Raw genomic sequence first — 17,461 nt, forward strand, 5'->3', positions numbered from 1 at the left:
GAAAAATGGCCGTGCACTGCGGTTCATGGCATAGATAAGTCCTCCTTAAGTGTATCAGCACCCATGCACCACAGCGGCCTATTCTCAAGCCACGGTGCGTGGCACAAAACCTTATTCTTCATATTTTCTCCTTCTTTCATGTCTGGGTGACCTGACTTCACCTTGGACCTGCGTTTAAGGCTGAAATTACAACCAAACACACCTATTAGACTTCTCTGGCCACACACTTCACTAATAAACTTAATTACTCTAATCAAGCTTAATTAATCAAGACTAAAAATTTAAGAATGTTACAAAGAAAGGAGAAGTATACTAGTCTTATGAGGTTGGAAAGATTCAATTTGTTAGTTTCCTTTTATTGAGAAAAACATCCTTATCAGATTAATTGAATGAGTTCATGCATGGTGATGGACGAAGAAGAACTGAAGATGAGCGAGGGTGCCAATTACTAAGAAGGAGAAGGGCGACAAGGAGAAGGTTCCACTTCCCAACTGCTTTCGTTTTTTCCTTATATTTTTTTTTAATAACCCAAATGCTATTGTTTTGAAGAAATGGAGAAAAAAAGGACAATTGAGAAGTGGAGACACCCCACACCCATATGGCATCTCACTTTTGGAAAACTCTTTCCAACTTTTCAAATGGAAGAAGTTGTTTAGATATACCTTGTTGTCAAGAAAGACTTTCTTGGAAGTACATTTAAATGGGTTTGAAACTAAATTTTATCAAATGAAATATTTAGACCTTTTATATGTGCACTTGGGATGCAAAGCAAAGGCAGCGTCTGACAGCTTGGCATGTGAAGGCAAACACACAACGGATTTCTCTTTCAGGAAAAAAAATACAACAACATCTATCACAAAAAATATAATAATATAATAAATATAATAAAATACAACTTGAGTTATTAATTACATTAAAAAAAATTAAATGATCTTATAAAACAATAATATAGGAAACGTAAAATAAATAAAATATTTTGAATTTAAATATTAATACTAGTGATGAGTCAAATTAGGTAAACGAATTTAGTACAAAAATTATTAGATAATGGAATTCCTATTTTTTATGATTTATCACTACTTTTTATTTAAAAAATTATGTTAAACCACTAATATTCTATTATTTAAATTTTTTATTACATTTTTAAACATTTTTAATTTATTGTATTTATATAAAAAAATTACAAATCATTCTAAATTAATGTCTTTTTTAGACATTTAAAAACATATTTTATTATATTTAATTTAAATAATTTTTAATTTACCAAACTAACTTTTTAAAAAATATATCTAAATATAAATTTGATTATAATAATTAACTTTTATTAAATTAATTTTTTTAAATATATTTTTGATAAACTAATTTTTGAAAAAAAAAACTACACAATTAGTTTGCACACTTTTTTATGGTTTTATTTTTTTTTTTTTGAAAAAATAGCTGTGTGTTTTTCTAAAAAAGTTGTTTTCTAACGCCGTTATTATCAATTATCAATCGTTCCTTGAGCCTGAATGTCGATGAGTTCAAGACTGCAGAATCATTGAAGAAGAGTCCCTGCTGGGAGTAGGTGGCAAAAGGCGGGCGGGTAGTTCAGCCTCGATAAATCCGCTCACTTACCTACACTAGAAAAAGGAAGAGCGTCTTCCACCTTTTCTGCAACTGCAAGCGGTGGCGAGGGTGGCAATTTTCAGATCCATCCAAGCTATCTCCCATTGCTTTCTGTATCATCCACTTCAACCAAAACACACTGGGAGAAGGTGAAGCTCGAGATTGAAGTTCTAAATTTGCTTTCGTTTTGATTTCTGATTCCTAGATAGTTCATGCATATGCGTTTCGTCTCGTTCTGATATATTGAATTGAACTGGGAAGTAAGGAAATCATGTTCTCCGTTAGACCCATTTTCCGGGCACACCAAAGGCCCTTCTTTTCTCTGTTGCTCCATTCTTCCTATACTTCCTCTGCCGCTGCAATTCAGGCTGAGAGGACTATCAGAGAAGGCTCCAGAAACGATTGGACACGAGAGGAAGTAAAATCCGTATACAACTCTCCCGTACTCGATCTTCTCTTCCATGGAGTAAGTAAGCTTCACCTTCGAATTTTTGTGTCCTGGTTATTGTTCTCCAAATAAAGGTTTCTTTGGGTTTGTGAAAACATTAATAGATGATTAATCTTCTGATGACTCTGACGATACTGAGGCAAATTTAAGCTTTTGCTGTCCGATTCTGAAAAGATGGGTATGTGGAGGAAAGTTTTTGAAAGACTAGAAATTGATGGCAAACTCTTCTGTATTGAAGTTGTGTCCTGAAGCTTATCCGTCTTGACTGCTAACTGGGTATTGAACAGCAATTGCTAGCATTGTACTGAAGCTACTTTTATGCTCTATCAGGCTCAAGTTCACAGGCATGCTCATAACTTCCGAGAAGTACAACAGTGTACTCTCCTGTCTATTAAAACAGGCGGATGCAGTGAGGACTGTTCATATTGTCCTCAATCCTCAAGGTATGACACAGGACTAAAAGCCCAACGGCTAATGAACAAGGAGGCTGTTCTTGAAGCTGCAAAGAAGGTTTTTTCCCCCCCTCATCTTTCGATTTGCATTACGTTTCTGGTTCTGCAATTTTGCTCGTTTATATCTTTCTCTATGCCTGGCATATAGAAAACTTAAGTTCTTGCTTAAAACCCCTCGCTCCTCCAAACCTTTTGCAATCAAAATTGTTTGTTAAATTTGACCCATGTCATTGTTAGTGTTCCTTCATCCTTTCTTCCTGCAACTTCTAGTTTATGAACTGATGTCGTCAATCTAGATATGAGACTGCTAGAATTTTGTGAATTACTTTTGTATGGTTTGTGGACACACGAAACGTCATGGAGGGTTGGTAAATATTAATACTATTGAGGTCAAGTTGGAGAGGTTTTAAAAATCCCTTGAATATTTAGTATATGTTTATTCAATCTGTTGAAATTAAGATTTAGCATGAATTTGATTGTTGAACTGTTTTATACTAACTTTACTTCTCAGCTCACTTATACTTCTTATGTTTAAAATATTCTGAAAATGGAGTTTATCCGCAACATACGCTGCTAGAAGTAAAGATGAATTACAAGGCCATCTGAAGATAAACAACTTAGCTCTTCACATTGCTATCATTCCCTAGTGTTTGAACTCAACTTCTTAGTCCAGATTACTCATGTATTTTGGTGTTCCTTCTTGAGTTACATGTAGATGATTTTTCCTTTCTTGGCAGGCAAAAGAGGCTGGTAGCACACGCTTTTGTATGGGTGCTGCATGGAGGGACACAATAGGAAGAAAGAGCAACTTCAATAATATCCTTGATTATGTAAAAGAAATAAGGTAATGAAACTTTACATTATCAGGTATCTGAATCAATAAGAAATGGATCCATTGAGTCTAAGCTAACTGTCAAGTCTTCTTTCTGCTTTATATATTAAGTACAAAGTGGAGTTTGATGGTTAAAAAATATGATAGAAAGATGATATGGCTGTGTGCTTCTGGAGTAGTCATTCACAACACAAGAATCATATAGTTGTTTGCTAGGGGCACTGGTTAGGAGTTAGAATTATATGGGGGACACGTAAGTGCTTCATTGTTTGGAAGAATGACTTGCGTCAGCAAACAGAAATATGCCGATGCCAGCAGGGCAATGCTATTCAGATACTGTTTGCTATGTGCATTGCAGGGGGTATCATTGTATTAAATATGCGAAAGATCATTTTCTGTTTACAAAAATGGTTTATTTCCATGCCATCAATGTGTGGATCATATCTAAATTCATAGTTGTTGATAGTGCATCATACAATATTGATATAGGAGACAAATAAAATAATATTAGGAGCATGAGCATGCTCTCACACACATGCGTGTGAAAGCTAAGATGGGGTGGGAGTTCTTTAATGCCAGCCATCCAAAGCTTTCTTTATGAATCCTAGTATTTTCAACTCAACTTCAACAAGTTGTTTAACTTGTTCTTTGGATATGTGTGATCCCATGAAAGTTCTTAATTGGGGATAAGAAGAAAGAAACAAATAAGGAAATAGAACTTAGAGGCAAAGAGGAAAAAAATGGAACCATGAAATCAGAGAAGGGGGAGAGAGAGATAGAATATGACTGAAGAAAACGAAGAAGAGCCAATCTGATGCATAATGGTTGGCTGGAAAAGTGAATTGAGCGACTGAGTGAGACATTGAGTTTAAAAATACCCTCAATTAGCCCCTTAAAATTGCCCATGTAGTATGCTTTGTTGCAGTACATAAAATGACAATTGTCAACGCAAAAAGCATGGCCCAAGTAGATGCAAAATTCAAACTTGTTAAACTCTCAAGCAGACTAGAGTTAATTGCAAATTTGAATATTTAAAACCTTAAGTTTAAAGGAGTCCAATTAGTGACTTAACTGTAGAGTTTGACAACAATAGTCCAAAGAAATTCATTCAAATCATTTCAAGACATTATTCAAGAAGATAGTAATCTTTTTTGTGTTAATTGGCATTTTGCCGTTGATCTTGTGTCTAGGGAAGCTTTGGGTCCTGTTATTAGTCTCGTTAGGAAAGCTGATGAGTTTACTAATGATCTTTGCAGCTTTGATCATAATCTACCTTTAGGTTTGGAGGCGATGAATGGTGATTGTTAAGTGTGAGGTTTTGTAAATTCCTTTGTATTCTCTTTGTTCATTTTGAAGGAAAGTTCTCCAGTTTTACATTTAAAAAAGAGAGAGAAATTCCTTCAAATGATGTTTACCAAAAGAGATGAACTTGGTAGTCCTGCTCCTTTGTACTATAAGTAGGCTATCTAAATTGCATGGATGCTATGAATGCTAATCTGGGCTTACTTTTAGAACAGTTTATTGTGCAGGACAAGATGGAATGGCGAGGAGAATATAACCAAAAAAGTAACTTTATAAGTGAAAAATGTCTTTTATGTCTCTTAATAAAAAATAATAATAAAAAAGTAAGATAGTTCTGACTACTAAGCATGGGCAACAATATCATAAACGTTACATATCTCATTACTTTTCCTTTGACACAACCAAACACTTATAAAGTTCTCGATTGGTGGCACTTAGGGAGTGATTAGTTAGTGAAACTTTTCTTTAGTTGTTATCATATTGGGAAAATTATTCCCAAGGACCAAATTCAGAAGTATTTTATTCCTAAGGGCCTCTAATGGTAAATACTCATGGTTCCACTTGTAAATTTGTGCTGTTTGAACAACAGATAGTGGTAAATATTGTTCGACTTGTAAATTTGTGCCATACAAGTGGTACATTTGGGGTCCACGGGAATAAATAGCATCTGCGTTTGATCCTTGGGAATAATTTTGCCTATTATTTTTATCTTGTTTTACTGTATCTCTGGAAGTTAGGTTTCCCCCACACCCCCCCCCCCGGGTAACCAAAATTAGGTTATTTTATGGTGAGAACTGAAGTGGAGTAGAAAGCTTCCCTTAAAAGTTAGCAACTGAAGTGGGAGAACGAACCCGCTTCAGTACTCTGTAGCATAGATAAAGGGACAGGACTGTGGCAAGTTTCTCCCTTCACTCCTGACATTTGCGTTGTCTGAATTGTGAATAATTTATGGCTTTGACAATTCTTATTTATCGTACTTTCTTGTTGTGTAACTTATATCATAATTATTTAATCAAAATTCAAAATGGTATTACTTGTTCTAGGGATATGGGAATGGAGGTTTGCTGCACCCTTGGTATGCTGGAGAAAGAGCAGGCTGTTGAACTCAAGAAGGCAGGGCTTACTGCCTATAATCATAATCTTGATACTTCACGGGAATATTATCCAAATATCATCACAACAAGGACTTATGATGAACGCTTGAAAACGCTTGAGTTTGTTCGTGATGCAGGGATTAATGTTTGTAGTGGTAAGGCCTAATAACATTAAATACAATTAATGTTGTTTGGTTGCAGAGGAATTGCCTCATCTTCAAGGGCATATCTTTGTCTTTAAATGCGTCATGGGATAGGATTGTGCATATGGCTCCCCTTTGTAACTCATTCAATGGGAAGTTTAAAATACGACAGTTTGAATGAGATACATACGCATGTCTTGTGTTTGTGTCAGTTCCTCATAGCTAACAAATAAGTTTCTCTTAACACTTCAGTTCTCACCAGTGGTTGCAAAAGGCTGCATCCTTTATTTGGATTTTATACTTTAACTCTTAATCTGGTTACGTGTCATTAAAATAATAGAACTTTTATTTTCTATGATAGGGACGCTATGTATCATCACATAGTAAAATGAGTAATCGAGGTTTCTTTACAGGAGGAATAATTGGGCTTGGAGAAGCAGAGGAGGACCGTGTAGGTTTGTTACATACATTGGCAACACTTCCCACTCATCCAGAAAGTGTTCCTATCAATGCACTTGTTGCAGTAAAAGGCACTCCTCTTCAGGAGCAGAAGGTGAATTTAACAACTTATTGATTGACTTGTTAATCTACAAAACTGTAAAAACACGAGTCACTATTTTAACAATTACTGAGGCACGTGATCAATGGAGCTTAATCTATAATGATATTCAATAATTTTTCATAGCAGCACCAAGGTGCAAGTTTGGAACTTCCTATTATGAAAATAACCTTTATTGGGATAGAGAGAGATACCTTGAAGATATTCTGGGCTTCTGAGCGTTTGAAATCAACTTAGAAATGTTGACGTATGCTGTAGTTTCAATAAAAAAACAAGCTAAAGCATCTGTCTGAGTTCAATTATTAAGGGTATGTTTGGATGGAAGACAATGAAGGAAAAACTTCATTAAAACCTCTCCCCTATCTGAGAGTTATCTAATGAAAGGAGTATTATGGAGCATTCTCAACTAACCCTCCAAATACATTCAAAACTCTCCCTCCTTTATAATACTAAATCGCCCTAATTTAGGGGATATTGAAGGAGAAAGCTTTCCAAACAGGGGAAGGGAAACATGGATTTCTTCCCCTCCATTTTCTTTGGATATTTACCCCTTTCTTCTCCTCATAACTGCCAAAACGTAATGGCAAGCTTAGGAGTTAGGAAGGAAGAAATCCAAAGAAAATGGAATGGAAGATGGAAGAGGAAGTTTTGCTTGAGTAATCATTTCACTTCCCCATGTTTAGGGGAATGTTCTTCTCAAAAATCTCCCTTGGGAATCTGATACCTCCAGCCGCCAGCCTTTTAGGGGAAAAAAATTGTCTTTAATATAAAGCACTTGATAAAATATTAATTATGTTTTTTTAATATTACCCTTATTTAAATTCATTAACTGTAAGAGAGAATATACTACAGTTTAAAAAAAAAAATTAGCCACGTAATTCCTTATCCATATGCTCCGGTTTACCTAATGGGTCATGTTCTAGTTTCCTTCGTTCTTAAATTTCTGTGCATGGCTGTTATTTGGTTTTTGTTTTTACTTCTTGTTCTTGTAACTTTTAGCCAAACTATACAGTTAGGCCCCCAGATAGTGTTCTGAGGGTCTTTTACTTTTGTAATCGTTTTATAATTAAAATATTTACTTTTATTCAAAAAAAATAATGCAAATTTAAAATTTTTCATTTAAATAGAAATAAAATTGAAAGTTTTTTATATTTTTAGACTGAGTTAATAACTTAATCATCTTTCTAAGGTACAAGGAAGGTAGTTAGAGGTTTCTTATAATAGAGGCTGGAAGGAGTATCTTATTCCCCCTTCTAAATTAATAACCTTAACAAAGAACATGTTTTGATGGAACCCTAATTCATGCACGCAATGGGTTTAACGTTGTGTTTGTCTTTTGGTCTTAGTAAGGCCCTTTGGGATATTAAATATCCAAATTCTTTTAAACCATACTTGAACTGGTGTTGTCATCAGAAGATGCCCTAAACTGGTCAGCTCACCCTTGAGAATCTGCTATTAGATGTGAATGTGACCTAGTTGACATGGCATTTCTATTTTGGTTTCAGCCTGTTGAAATATGGGAGATGATTCGCATGATTGCCACAGCGCGTATTGTTATGCCGAAAGCAATGGTGAGGTTGTCAGCAGGCAGAGTTCGGTTCTCCATGCCTGAGCAAGCACTGTGTTTTCTTGCTGGTGCCAATTCTATATTCACAGGAGAGAAGCTTCTCACCACACCTAACAATGATTTTGATGCTGATCAACTCATGTTCAAAGTTCTTGGACTCACTCCCAAAGCTCCCAGCTTTCATGAAGATGAAACCAGTGAGATAGATAATTGTAAGGAAGCTGTCTCCTCCTAGTTGAGTTTAAGGACAATCTAAGACGATACATACATAAAAAAAATTCTTACCACGTCCAATTATGCTGCTCATAACTTCTTCTCTGGTGTTTGGATTGCGCAGCTTGGGAGAGATTCTTTCTCAAGCATTTAAACTTATCTCATTGGCAAAACAATCTCTTGTTTGGATTGTGAGAAAGCAATTTCCTCCAAGTCAAATTAGCTTATGGTTAACCGTACTGGCGTACGTCTTAAGATGCATTGGATTCTCTTTTTCTCTCTTGTCTTGTTTCTTTTTTAAGGCTTTTTCGGGTCAATATTTGTTCTTGAAGATGTGGCTGAAGTCAGGTGTCAGAATGATTATTAAAGCACATGCCCGGGGCTAGTTCTAATAATAATGTTGCCATGAGATGTGGCGATTAGAGTTTTTTTTTTTTTTTTTGAGATAACAAAAACCTTTTTCAAGATTTAATTGCTCTAAACGATTTTAAAATTCTTATTTTTATTTAACCTTCAATGTCCAAAAAACTTTTTTAAAAAGAAAGATTTTCTTGCTTTTTTGATTAATTGTTGGCCTTCCTACCAAGATATAGAAGGGCATTTTATTAACTTGAGAAAATGGTACAGGCACTAAAGATTACGTCCCAAGTCTGTGTAATTAACTTTAGTCATTAAATCAGTTAAAGTGTTAATTTAAAAATTAATAGTTAAAATTATAATTAAATCATAATCAAACTAGTTATAAATAAAAAAAATTTATTAAACTGATTAAGGCAATGAACTACCAGTTTAGAACTATTTGCTCCGAATCTCCTCACTATGCTGTTAATGAATTATCATTCCAGCGCACGCAAAGTTTTCGGGTTAAAGCTATCAATATAAATAATTATTTTAGGATTTGTCTTTTCCTGTCATTAATTTTTGTTTGTTTTTTTTTTTTTGACCTCATGTCTAATCAATTAGTGACTTTAGGGTTTTTAATCTTTATTTATTCATCTTCCCATATAATTACAACTTTTTAGTACAACATAATGGAAAAAATTGTATTTATAATTTTTTACAATATCATAATAATCCTAATAATATTTTAAAAAACAATAAAAAATTTATAATTTTTGACCAATTTTTAAATATTGATATTTATATCAATATTTTATTGGGGCTTTGCTTGATGTCATTGTATACGTCAGAAAGGGGACGTCAGTGGGTGGTACCTCGCTCATAATAAATTAGGAAGGTAAGTAAAAGAACACAAATTATAAAACAAAAGACATCAAATCAAATCAAAGAGAGATTTGGAAGTAACTGTGGGGAAGGAAGACGAGTCAAAGCAAAAACAAATGCTTCAAAAATTAATTAATAAAATTAAAATTAAAAAAGTGAATGAATTGTAAGAATCTATTTGGCCCTCACTTGCTTTTGATGTTGTCAAAGTAAAGTGTAGCTATCAGCATCAAACAAACCTTCACTGTCATAGCCGCCCAACTTTCTTTTGTTTTCTTTTGAGTCTTCATCATATCATAATCTCTGTCCCTTTCCTCTATTAGTCACCCTTTTGATTTTCAATTTTTCACCATACCCTCTTTCTTCCCTTCTTTTCTCTTCTTATTTTTTTTTTTCTCTTTTTTAAAGTTAGAAATGCAATATTCAAAAATCCGTTTGGCATTTTGGATATTAGTTTAGATGCTCAAAACGCAATTTTGCAAATTCAGCTTTCATTGCATGCTTCTTTTTCTTTTGGTGTTCTTAAAAGCTATTCTTCAACTGAAAACAATAATATTTAAAGTATTATCAGACATTAAATATAAATATATTTTTAATTTAAATTTAAATTTAAATTTATCAAGTTGTAAGCAATTAAACTCTTTCACTAAAACCAATCCCCACTAGTTTTTTATTAAATACTTCATCCCACTGTTCAGTTTCATTTGCATTATTTGTACCTCCATTAATAAATTAAAGACAAACTAGACTCTTATAAGCTCAACTTTTAAAGGACTTAAACCCATAAACTCATATATTCTAAATTGATCATATTTTTTAAGTTCAGCATATATTGATAGGGCAAGGCTCAAAAACCCACATGATTTAGAAATTGTCATTTATGTATATTAATTCAAAAATAAAAATAAACCAAACATTTTCACTCATATTATTTTGCAATATTAACAATTTCAATCAAACAATTTTCAACAATGTCATCCACATATTAATTGATAAAAAAGAAAAGAAAAGAATACAAGACCTAAAAGAACTTCCTGAATTCAGATGGCTTATAAGGTGCAGGCTTAAATGCTTTTTTATGCAAAAAATTCTTCTTTTCTTTTTTTTCTCAAGTCCCACCTTAAAAAATACAAACACGACGTTATGATAAGCAAAGAGTATATCCATGAATTATAATAAATATTATAATTTTGACCGGGGAAAAAATATATATATATTTATATTTATATATATATATATATGTATATATAAAATAAGAAAATCTTGCTTTCGAAGCTATACACAGGGACATGGTTTAGTTTAAATTGAGAAACACTTTAAAACTTTTAATTTTATTTTCATGATTACTTTCATCTTTTTTCACATTTTATTCCATTTTGATTTGGCTTTTCAAATTTATTTTCTTTGCCGTCTTTTTTTTTTTTTTTTGCCAAAAATTTCAAGTTTCATCTTTAATTAAATTCAGTGTTCCCCTAAATTGTACTTTTATTCTTAAATTTTACGTTGTTTCTAGTTGTAATTTTTAGCCATATCTTCTGTATTACATATTTCTTTAAAGATAAAATTAAAGCTAATAAACTGAGGATCAAAAATATAATTAAATTGGAAAATAAAATAGAAGGAGCAACCAAGTGAAACAAGCTATTCGTAGAATATTTCCCGACTCACATCAAGATATATCCTCTGTTCCTCAAACTTTAATTTTTTTCCCCCAAGTCTAGACTTGTTATGTAAAAAGCATAGAATTTCTGTATCAATTTTCACATGTTCAAGCTACATTACAGCTTATTTTTCAGTGAATTGACCTAAGCCAGTATTTTTCCTTGTTCCACCTGAACCTTAGGCCAACTTGCCCAACATGATTGTTGGTTCCTAAACGAGTGTCATGTTGGAAAATTACAATGAATTTTAATGGTTTCCTTCCTAGTAAAATCAAACATACTGTAAAAAACACAACAATTAATGAGTTTAGGCCAAAAGAACACCTTCAGAAAGCAATATATTAATGAATTTTCAAGCTTGAAAGTCACTGAACAATCCTAATGCTTTCGTTTACATACAAACGATCTCAACTAATACAGGAGATCAATTCCCTTTAAATAATGTCCAGTATAAAGAACACCAATGTAAACAACAAAGCAAGAATTATATTAAATGACGACAACATTAGGACAAAGAATAGACAGAACCTCCCTTTATACAGAGATATTGATATGAGACGAATTCTGATTTACAGGGCTATATGAATATATATTATATGCATGATATATTATATATATACTTATAGCATCTGTACCCTCCTATCCACATTATATGATGAATATGAAGCAGCAAGCAATGCTGCTCCAATGCCTGATCCATCTTCAGTGACCTTAAGAATTATGTGCTTTGCAATATCTTCACCCAATATATCATTCAAACCTTCATGCAAATACTCCCTAAATAATGTATAGCTAGTATACAAACCTCCTTCAATTGCCACAACTGATCTTCTGATTTTCGATTCACTTTTGCTCCGGAAACCGGTGATGCCACCACTGCCATCCCGACCAATCTTTTTCAAGATACCGACAATACCTGCAGCTGCCAAACGTGCAGCTCTACAGGTTACCACATCACAAACCTTAACCATGACTTTCCGCAACTTGAGAGGAACATAGGGAATCTGAAACAATCCAATCAAATCCACCCCCATGAATAATAATTAGACTTTGAAGAAAGTCACGCATTTTGGTCCATAAAGGAGGCGTTTTTACCTCGAGGATTTCTCTAAGGATTCTTGCCACTTCTCTCAAGTCCGGGGAATCATCCTCATGCATAGCAGCCATCATAGGAGTCCTGATATAGCACCACGATATAGTTGAGGCTTGAATCAAGATCAGAGATGTCAAGAGAGAGGAATTGATCTTATAACGTTTAGAAATGAAACGGCAAAATATTTCGCTTCCATATATCACCTCAGCCTAAAGTCAACGGTTAAAATATAAATTGTCTGCCCATTGGCATGCTTAGTTCACAATTTCATCACACGACATTATGACAAGACCATAACCACAAAATTACCGACAGTGTATTTCAGACATGCCATACAGGAACTAGGATCGCCATAACAACTTGATAAGGCTTGAACAAAAACGAGAGCCAAACTAATAGGGGCCTATAAGCATGCAGCCAATGGAAAACAAATCCTCTCCAAATCCACCTATTTTCATAAATACATCACTGTCCCAGGGCAACTAGTGGATATTTGCCCCTTTGAGTACCCCAAGACTAATAGGGTCATCTTAATTAGATAATAGAATCTCTTATCTAAAAACGAATCTATTTACGCCACGGTGCGTCATTGCCATATAGTACAAACCTCAAAATGAAAGGCATTGAGAGCTTGGAAGAAACTGGTCCAAACATATTTGACTCTAGCAATATCCTGAGGATAATCCTCCTCACAATATCACCAAGATACATTCCTGATATCATTTTCTCAAAACCCTGCACCAAAATCACAAATTCTAGTCATGTTATATCACAAAACTAGGTAATAAAGAAACAAAAATTTAACCTGGTCATTTGGATTGGGGCTCTCAGCATCCAAATCAATGTCATAAGAAGTTCTTGGCAAGTGAGAAGACCAAAAATTTCCCCATTCCATATTGACAACCTGACAAACAGAAAGATTTTACAAAAGTTCTAAAATAACTCAGTGAAATAATGCAGTAAGAAAAGGGGGGAAAAGGGTTATGCATTCATATATCACCCACAGAAGAATTATGCATTCATATGTTACCAAGAGGGGGGAAGTGTTACCATGCAACCAGATGTAATAAGAAGACCCTGACACTTGATGAGAGCATCTGCTCGTTCCACATAACATGCATTTGTACCAGTGCCAATAATAATTGCAGCAACAGTATCTACATCATGATAATGCCCAAGTGCTAATGTCCCAACAGTATCATTAACCTGTTTAAAATGAACATATTATCATGTTTACAAAGTCTGTAATACGATGAACATTTGACATGAACCTAAATGGCACAATGCTTCAAAAGTGAGGATATTCATATGCCCATCCACTCACAGCAACATTGAACACATATTAACAAGAATTATTTTTACATAATTTTGAGAGCAAGTGTTCCCGAGATAAAATTATTATTTCCAAAAAAATAAAGGTATTTGCATGTCCAACTGAGTTCAAAATAGAGGCACAACATTAAAATACATTACGCGTTATTTTGACAAGCAAGTGCACAGGTACCATTTGTACAATTTTCACCACTCATCCTCTAGCTCAAGAAAAAAGTAATAAAAAGGCTTCATTGAGAAATAAGTTTATTCAAGATACTTGCCAATTTTTCAGATGTGCAAGCAAGTGACTGCTAAAATCAAATAAGCACAAGTTGAGCTTTTAGAGAACTAAATATAAAGTGAATAAGCAATAAGGTAAGCTGTAATAGTAGGCTGTATTTATTCACTTACTTTTTAGGAGGGGGAATCCGATCAATTTCATTGAGTTAGATGTTTAAAAGAAACGGCTCTTCAAAACCTTTTTTGTATAACCATATTAAATATTTCTTTCTTTTTTCTGGGAGAGTGTGGATTTCTGATTTTGTAGGTTAAAAAAAAAAACCATAATGAGATAATCAAAATACATCGTATTGACCTCTTTGCATAACATGAAACGCGACTGAAACAAAGTAACCCAATATCCCACAGAAATCAAAGCTGCCAAGCCACATAAAAGTAGGAAATCAGTTCAGAGCTAATACTAATTCCTACCAGCTCAGATAAACATTTTCTACATTCATTATTCAAATTGACATTCATTGTCTTGTGTATCAGATAAAAACTTCAGAAGAAATATAAGAGTGGCAGCCATACCAAGAAGGGCATGAGTGAACATCTGGATCTCATAAATAAACTAATAACCGTGTTTATATGAAATATGCTTTGCTGTATAAACATTGAAAACTTCTCTTAAAAAAATCATCAGGGAATAAACTAGCAAAACTACAAAAGAGCAGCAGCACAAAGACATACACAATGGTGAGAGAGCTTACAAGTCAATTACATATGAGACATAGCAAATTTGGCTGTTCTAGAATAATACTTATTGAATATCCTAATTCCTTCAAGACAATATTCACTGAGAAATTCGCAAGGCACCAGGATTTCACTTTTGAAATTACAAGAAGACAGAATAATAAAGGGGGGAAATGCAAAATGAATCAAAATTTTGGTACAATGAAAATACTTCCTTACCAGGGCAGCTACCTTCACATCTAAGCCTTTTCGTGTTAACGCTTCTTGTAAACATTCAGCAACATCTCGTCCTACCTGACAACAAACAGATATTTTGCTTAATAGTTCACATCGAACATTAAGATATAACTTCAGTGTGTATTTCAATCCTATTAGGAGACCAATAAAAGGAAATTGCTTTTTCACTTATCTACTTTGTAACCTCAAGATGAGAAAAGCCCGTAGCACTATTTAACAGGGCCCAGATCCAGACAATTAGAAGCCTACTGTGCAATCTACATCAAGTATATCTTTATGGGGAAAAAGACTAACTTGTCTGTCACCATTTAACAGGGTCCAGGTCCAGTGTTACCATGTGCCTTGAAACAAGGATTGCATTTTTTCACAAAGATAATCATTAAGCTTTTGAAACAGAAACTACTCAAAATTCCATTGACTAACCATATCTACAATTGAAAATCCTTTTGTCCACTTTATTAAAATGCCTGAGGAAACAGACATTTGTTTCACTGGATAAGAAAATGTGAATCCAAGTTCCCTTCTTCTGCCCATTGAAAACTCAGAACCATCTTCTTCTTTGTCAATGAATTCCTTAAATGAAGAAGCAATGAAATCAAAGAGGTCCTGCAAACAGCAAAATCAGTTAACCCATTTATATTCTAAAAATAACGACAGAGAAGACAATTTTAGGAAGTAATTTTAGTCACCTCACAAGTGCTGGTCATCAGGTGTTGGGGGATAGGTTGTCTTTCTACCTCATGTTCCAAAACAGAAGGTCGTTGACCCCCTAAATGGACACGCAAAACCCTAAAATATGTTCCCCCAAGATCTAGCGCATAATATGTTCCTCTCTCAGTCCTGATAAAAGAAATATGTGTGTATCACTTTTGTTTCTAACCCATGCAATCACCAAAGACACACGTATAAACAAATCAACGTAACAGCATGACTCCATAATCATAATATAAGTTATGCCCAAGCATGTCAATACCTGATGCCACACAAAAATACCATACCTTATCAAAGTAGATGGCTGGGTAATTGCAATCTACTTGCTCATAACAGCATCTCCACAGACTCCACAGGGAAATCTAGTCCCAGTAATGCCCAGAAAAGGTCTTAATGAAATTATACAATAATAACCTATAGATTCTACAAACCATTCCTAAAACCGTTCAACAGTACTTTAATCTGATGTATTAAAACGAGTCACTGATCCTAACGATCAATTCTCAAAACAGTAAATTAAATAATTTATCCGATGTTAAAAATTAATTACTGTTGTTACAGTCAGAATTTCCAAATCTGTTTAGGTGATGCATCGCTATCAACTAAAAGGAGGACCTCTCAGGGAATAAACAAATAGGTGACTACAGAAATGGTCAAATACATACATACATACATACATACATACGTAAATACATATACATGCGTGTGGGTATCAAAGCTCCTACATAGACAAGAAAGACAATATGATGCAATAAAACAGATTTGCCAGCAAAAGCCAATGACAATCTCCATTGGTAATTATAATATTTCCAGAATACTAATGCTGTGAAATATCTACAATACCAATGCCAGCGAAAACAGAATACAAAAACAAAATTTAATGTAATTAGACTATAAACAGATAATATGAACATTAAAAGCAAATAAATTTAACCCACGCCAGAAATAGAGAAGGCTTGGGAAAGACGGAAAGAAATACCAGAACCATAGCATTAAATTATTAAGGGAAAATGAAAGTATTTTCTTCCAACAGTAACCCTGGGACCAAATCCACAACCATTTCCAATCAAAGAAGGAACATTTTATCAAATGCCGATCAAAAACATAATAAAACCGTGAAAGAAAAAGGTAATACCACTCATTGACACAATAAGCCGATTACAGACACAAAGGAAACCAAAGAAGACTTCAAGAAAGTAAAGAGACACGCCGCCGGCGAATAAAATGATTACCCATTAGGAAGATTATCAACGTAAGTGAGGAGCATTTTGAGCTTGGAACCACCTTCGGATGCCAACCCGGCATGCATCTCCACTGCCATAGCATCCACCACCTGCTTCAGCCTCGCAACCGTGGTGTCACATCCTTCTTCTAGTTCCCTCAATACTCCCACCACTTTCCTCCACTTCCTCCGGCTCCTCACTCTCCGCCCCACCACAACCGCCGCCACGGCACATGCCGTCACCGCAACAGTCACCGCCACACCAAGAACCACTCTTCCCATATCCCCCCGATCAATCAGAAAAACTTCATGCGCCGCCGCTTCCCAACTCTCCTCCGATTGTTTACCGTAACGAAACGTCGCCGTTTAAACATGCACGCAGTCGGCTGAACACCCTCCTTCACCACCTTACGAAAAAGGAACAATATTTCAACGATATGATTGCTCTCCACAAAACTCAAGCTTCTCGGCGCCGCCGGCGACGAGACCAGTGGTTCTCCGGCGATTATAGCCGGAAAAGTGCGAGACAGAGGGGGAGAGAGAGAGAGTCACACACAAAGTCACAAACAGCGGCTACGCACTATTGTGGAATCAGGATGTGTTGACAGGAGGACCAGTAAGGAAAACCTATAAGGTGGACCGCAAAGACCAATTTGCCCTTGATCTTCAATAAACTTACGGATCTGTCACACGAGCTCTCTGCGATATTTTTTAACCGTTTCATGATAGATTTGAGGTCAACTTTGACTTGTGCTCTGCTTTTCCGTTCTCTTTTTCTCCTGTTTTTCTTTCAATTCCATATGATCTAA

General features: G+C 34.7%; 2 protein-coding genes across 4 annotated transcripts; one reads left to right on the plus strand and one right to left on the minus strand.

Moving 5' to 3' along the window:
• Positions 1 to 1,516: 1,516 nt before the first annotated feature.
• LOC129303187 (biotin synthase, mitochondrial) lies at positions 1,517 to 8,492 on the plus strand. Of its 3 annotated transcripts, none has more exons than XM_054942312.1 (7): positions 1,517 to 1,754; positions 1,867 to 2,071; positions 2,384 to 2,563; positions 3,243 to 3,349; positions 5,683 to 5,888; positions 6,290 to 6,429; positions 7,941 to 8,492. In XM_054942312.1, the coding sequence occupies exons 2-7, from the start codon at positions 1,877 to 1,879 to the stop codon at positions 8,235 to 8,237; spliced, it is 1,125 nt and encodes a 374-aa protein (XP_054798287.1). In that variant the 5' UTR covers positions 1,517 to 1,754; positions 1,867 to 1,876; the 3' UTR covers positions 8,238 to 8,492. The 3 variants fall into 3 exon arrangements, with proteins under 3 accessions (XP_054798287.1, XP_054798288.1, XP_054798286.1); XM_054942313.1 differs by having other exon boundaries at positions 1,871 to 2,071; XM_054942311.1 differs by having other exon boundaries at positions 1,517 to 2,071.
• A 2,914-nt stretch (positions 8,493 to 11,406) lies between these two features.
• Positions 11,407 to 17,254, minus strand: LOC129303531 (hexokinase-3-like). Its single transcript, XM_054942906.1, has 9 exons — positions 16,663 to 17,254; positions 15,409 to 15,559; positions 15,143 to 15,325; positions 14,702 to 14,776; positions 13,244 to 13,399; positions 12,999 to 13,097; positions 12,801 to 12,928; positions 12,196 to 12,277; positions 11,407 to 12,104 (listed from the first exon to the last, which is right to left on the minus strand). Exons 1-9 carry the CDS (start codon positions 16,932 to 16,934, stop codon positions 11,721 to 11,723), a joined length of 1,530 nt encoding a protein of 509 aa, XP_054798881.1. The 5' UTR covers positions 16,935 to 17,254; the 3' UTR covers positions 11,407 to 11,720.
• Between the last annotated feature and the right edge of the window lie 207 nt (positions 17,255 to 17,461).

This window comes from Prosopis cineraria, unplaced genomic scaffold (genome assembly GCF_029017545.1).
Source record: "Prosopis cineraria cultivar Desert tree isolate PC_DT_omini unplaced genomic scaffold, ASM2901754v1 PC2, whole genome shotgun sequence".
NCBI classification, from domain to species: domain Eukaryota; kingdom Viridiplantae; phylum Streptophyta; class Magnoliopsida; order Fabales; family Fabaceae; genus Prosopis; species Prosopis cineraria.

Bases quoted from the DNA above. Each gene is read 5' to 3' on its own strand.
- LOC129303187 (XM_054942311.1), top strand. From the start codon at position 1,877: ATGTTCTCCGTTAGACCCATTTTCCGGGCACACCAAAGGCCCTTCTTT. The intron at 2,564-3,242 runs GTTTTTTCCCCC...CTTTCTTGGCAG, and splicing joins TTCTTGAAGCTGCAAAGAAG to GCAAAAGAGGCTGGTAGCAC. The intron at 3,350-5,682 runs GTAATGAAACTT...TACTTGTTCTAG, and splicing joins GATTATGTAAAAGAAATAAG to GGATATGGGAATGGAGGTTT.
- LOC129303531 (XM_054942906.1), bottom strand. From the start codon at position 16,934: ATGGGAAGAGTGGTTCTTGGTGTGGCGGTGACTGTTGCGGTGACGGCA. The intron at 15,326-15,408 runs GTGACTAAAATT...TGCTGTTTGCAG, and splicing joins TGATGACCAGCACTTGTGAG to GACCTCTTTGATTTCATTGC. The intron at 12,105-12,195 runs GTAAAAACGCCT...GGATTGTTTCAG, and splicing joins TCCTTAGAGAAATCCTCGAG to ATTCCCTATGTTCCTCTCAA.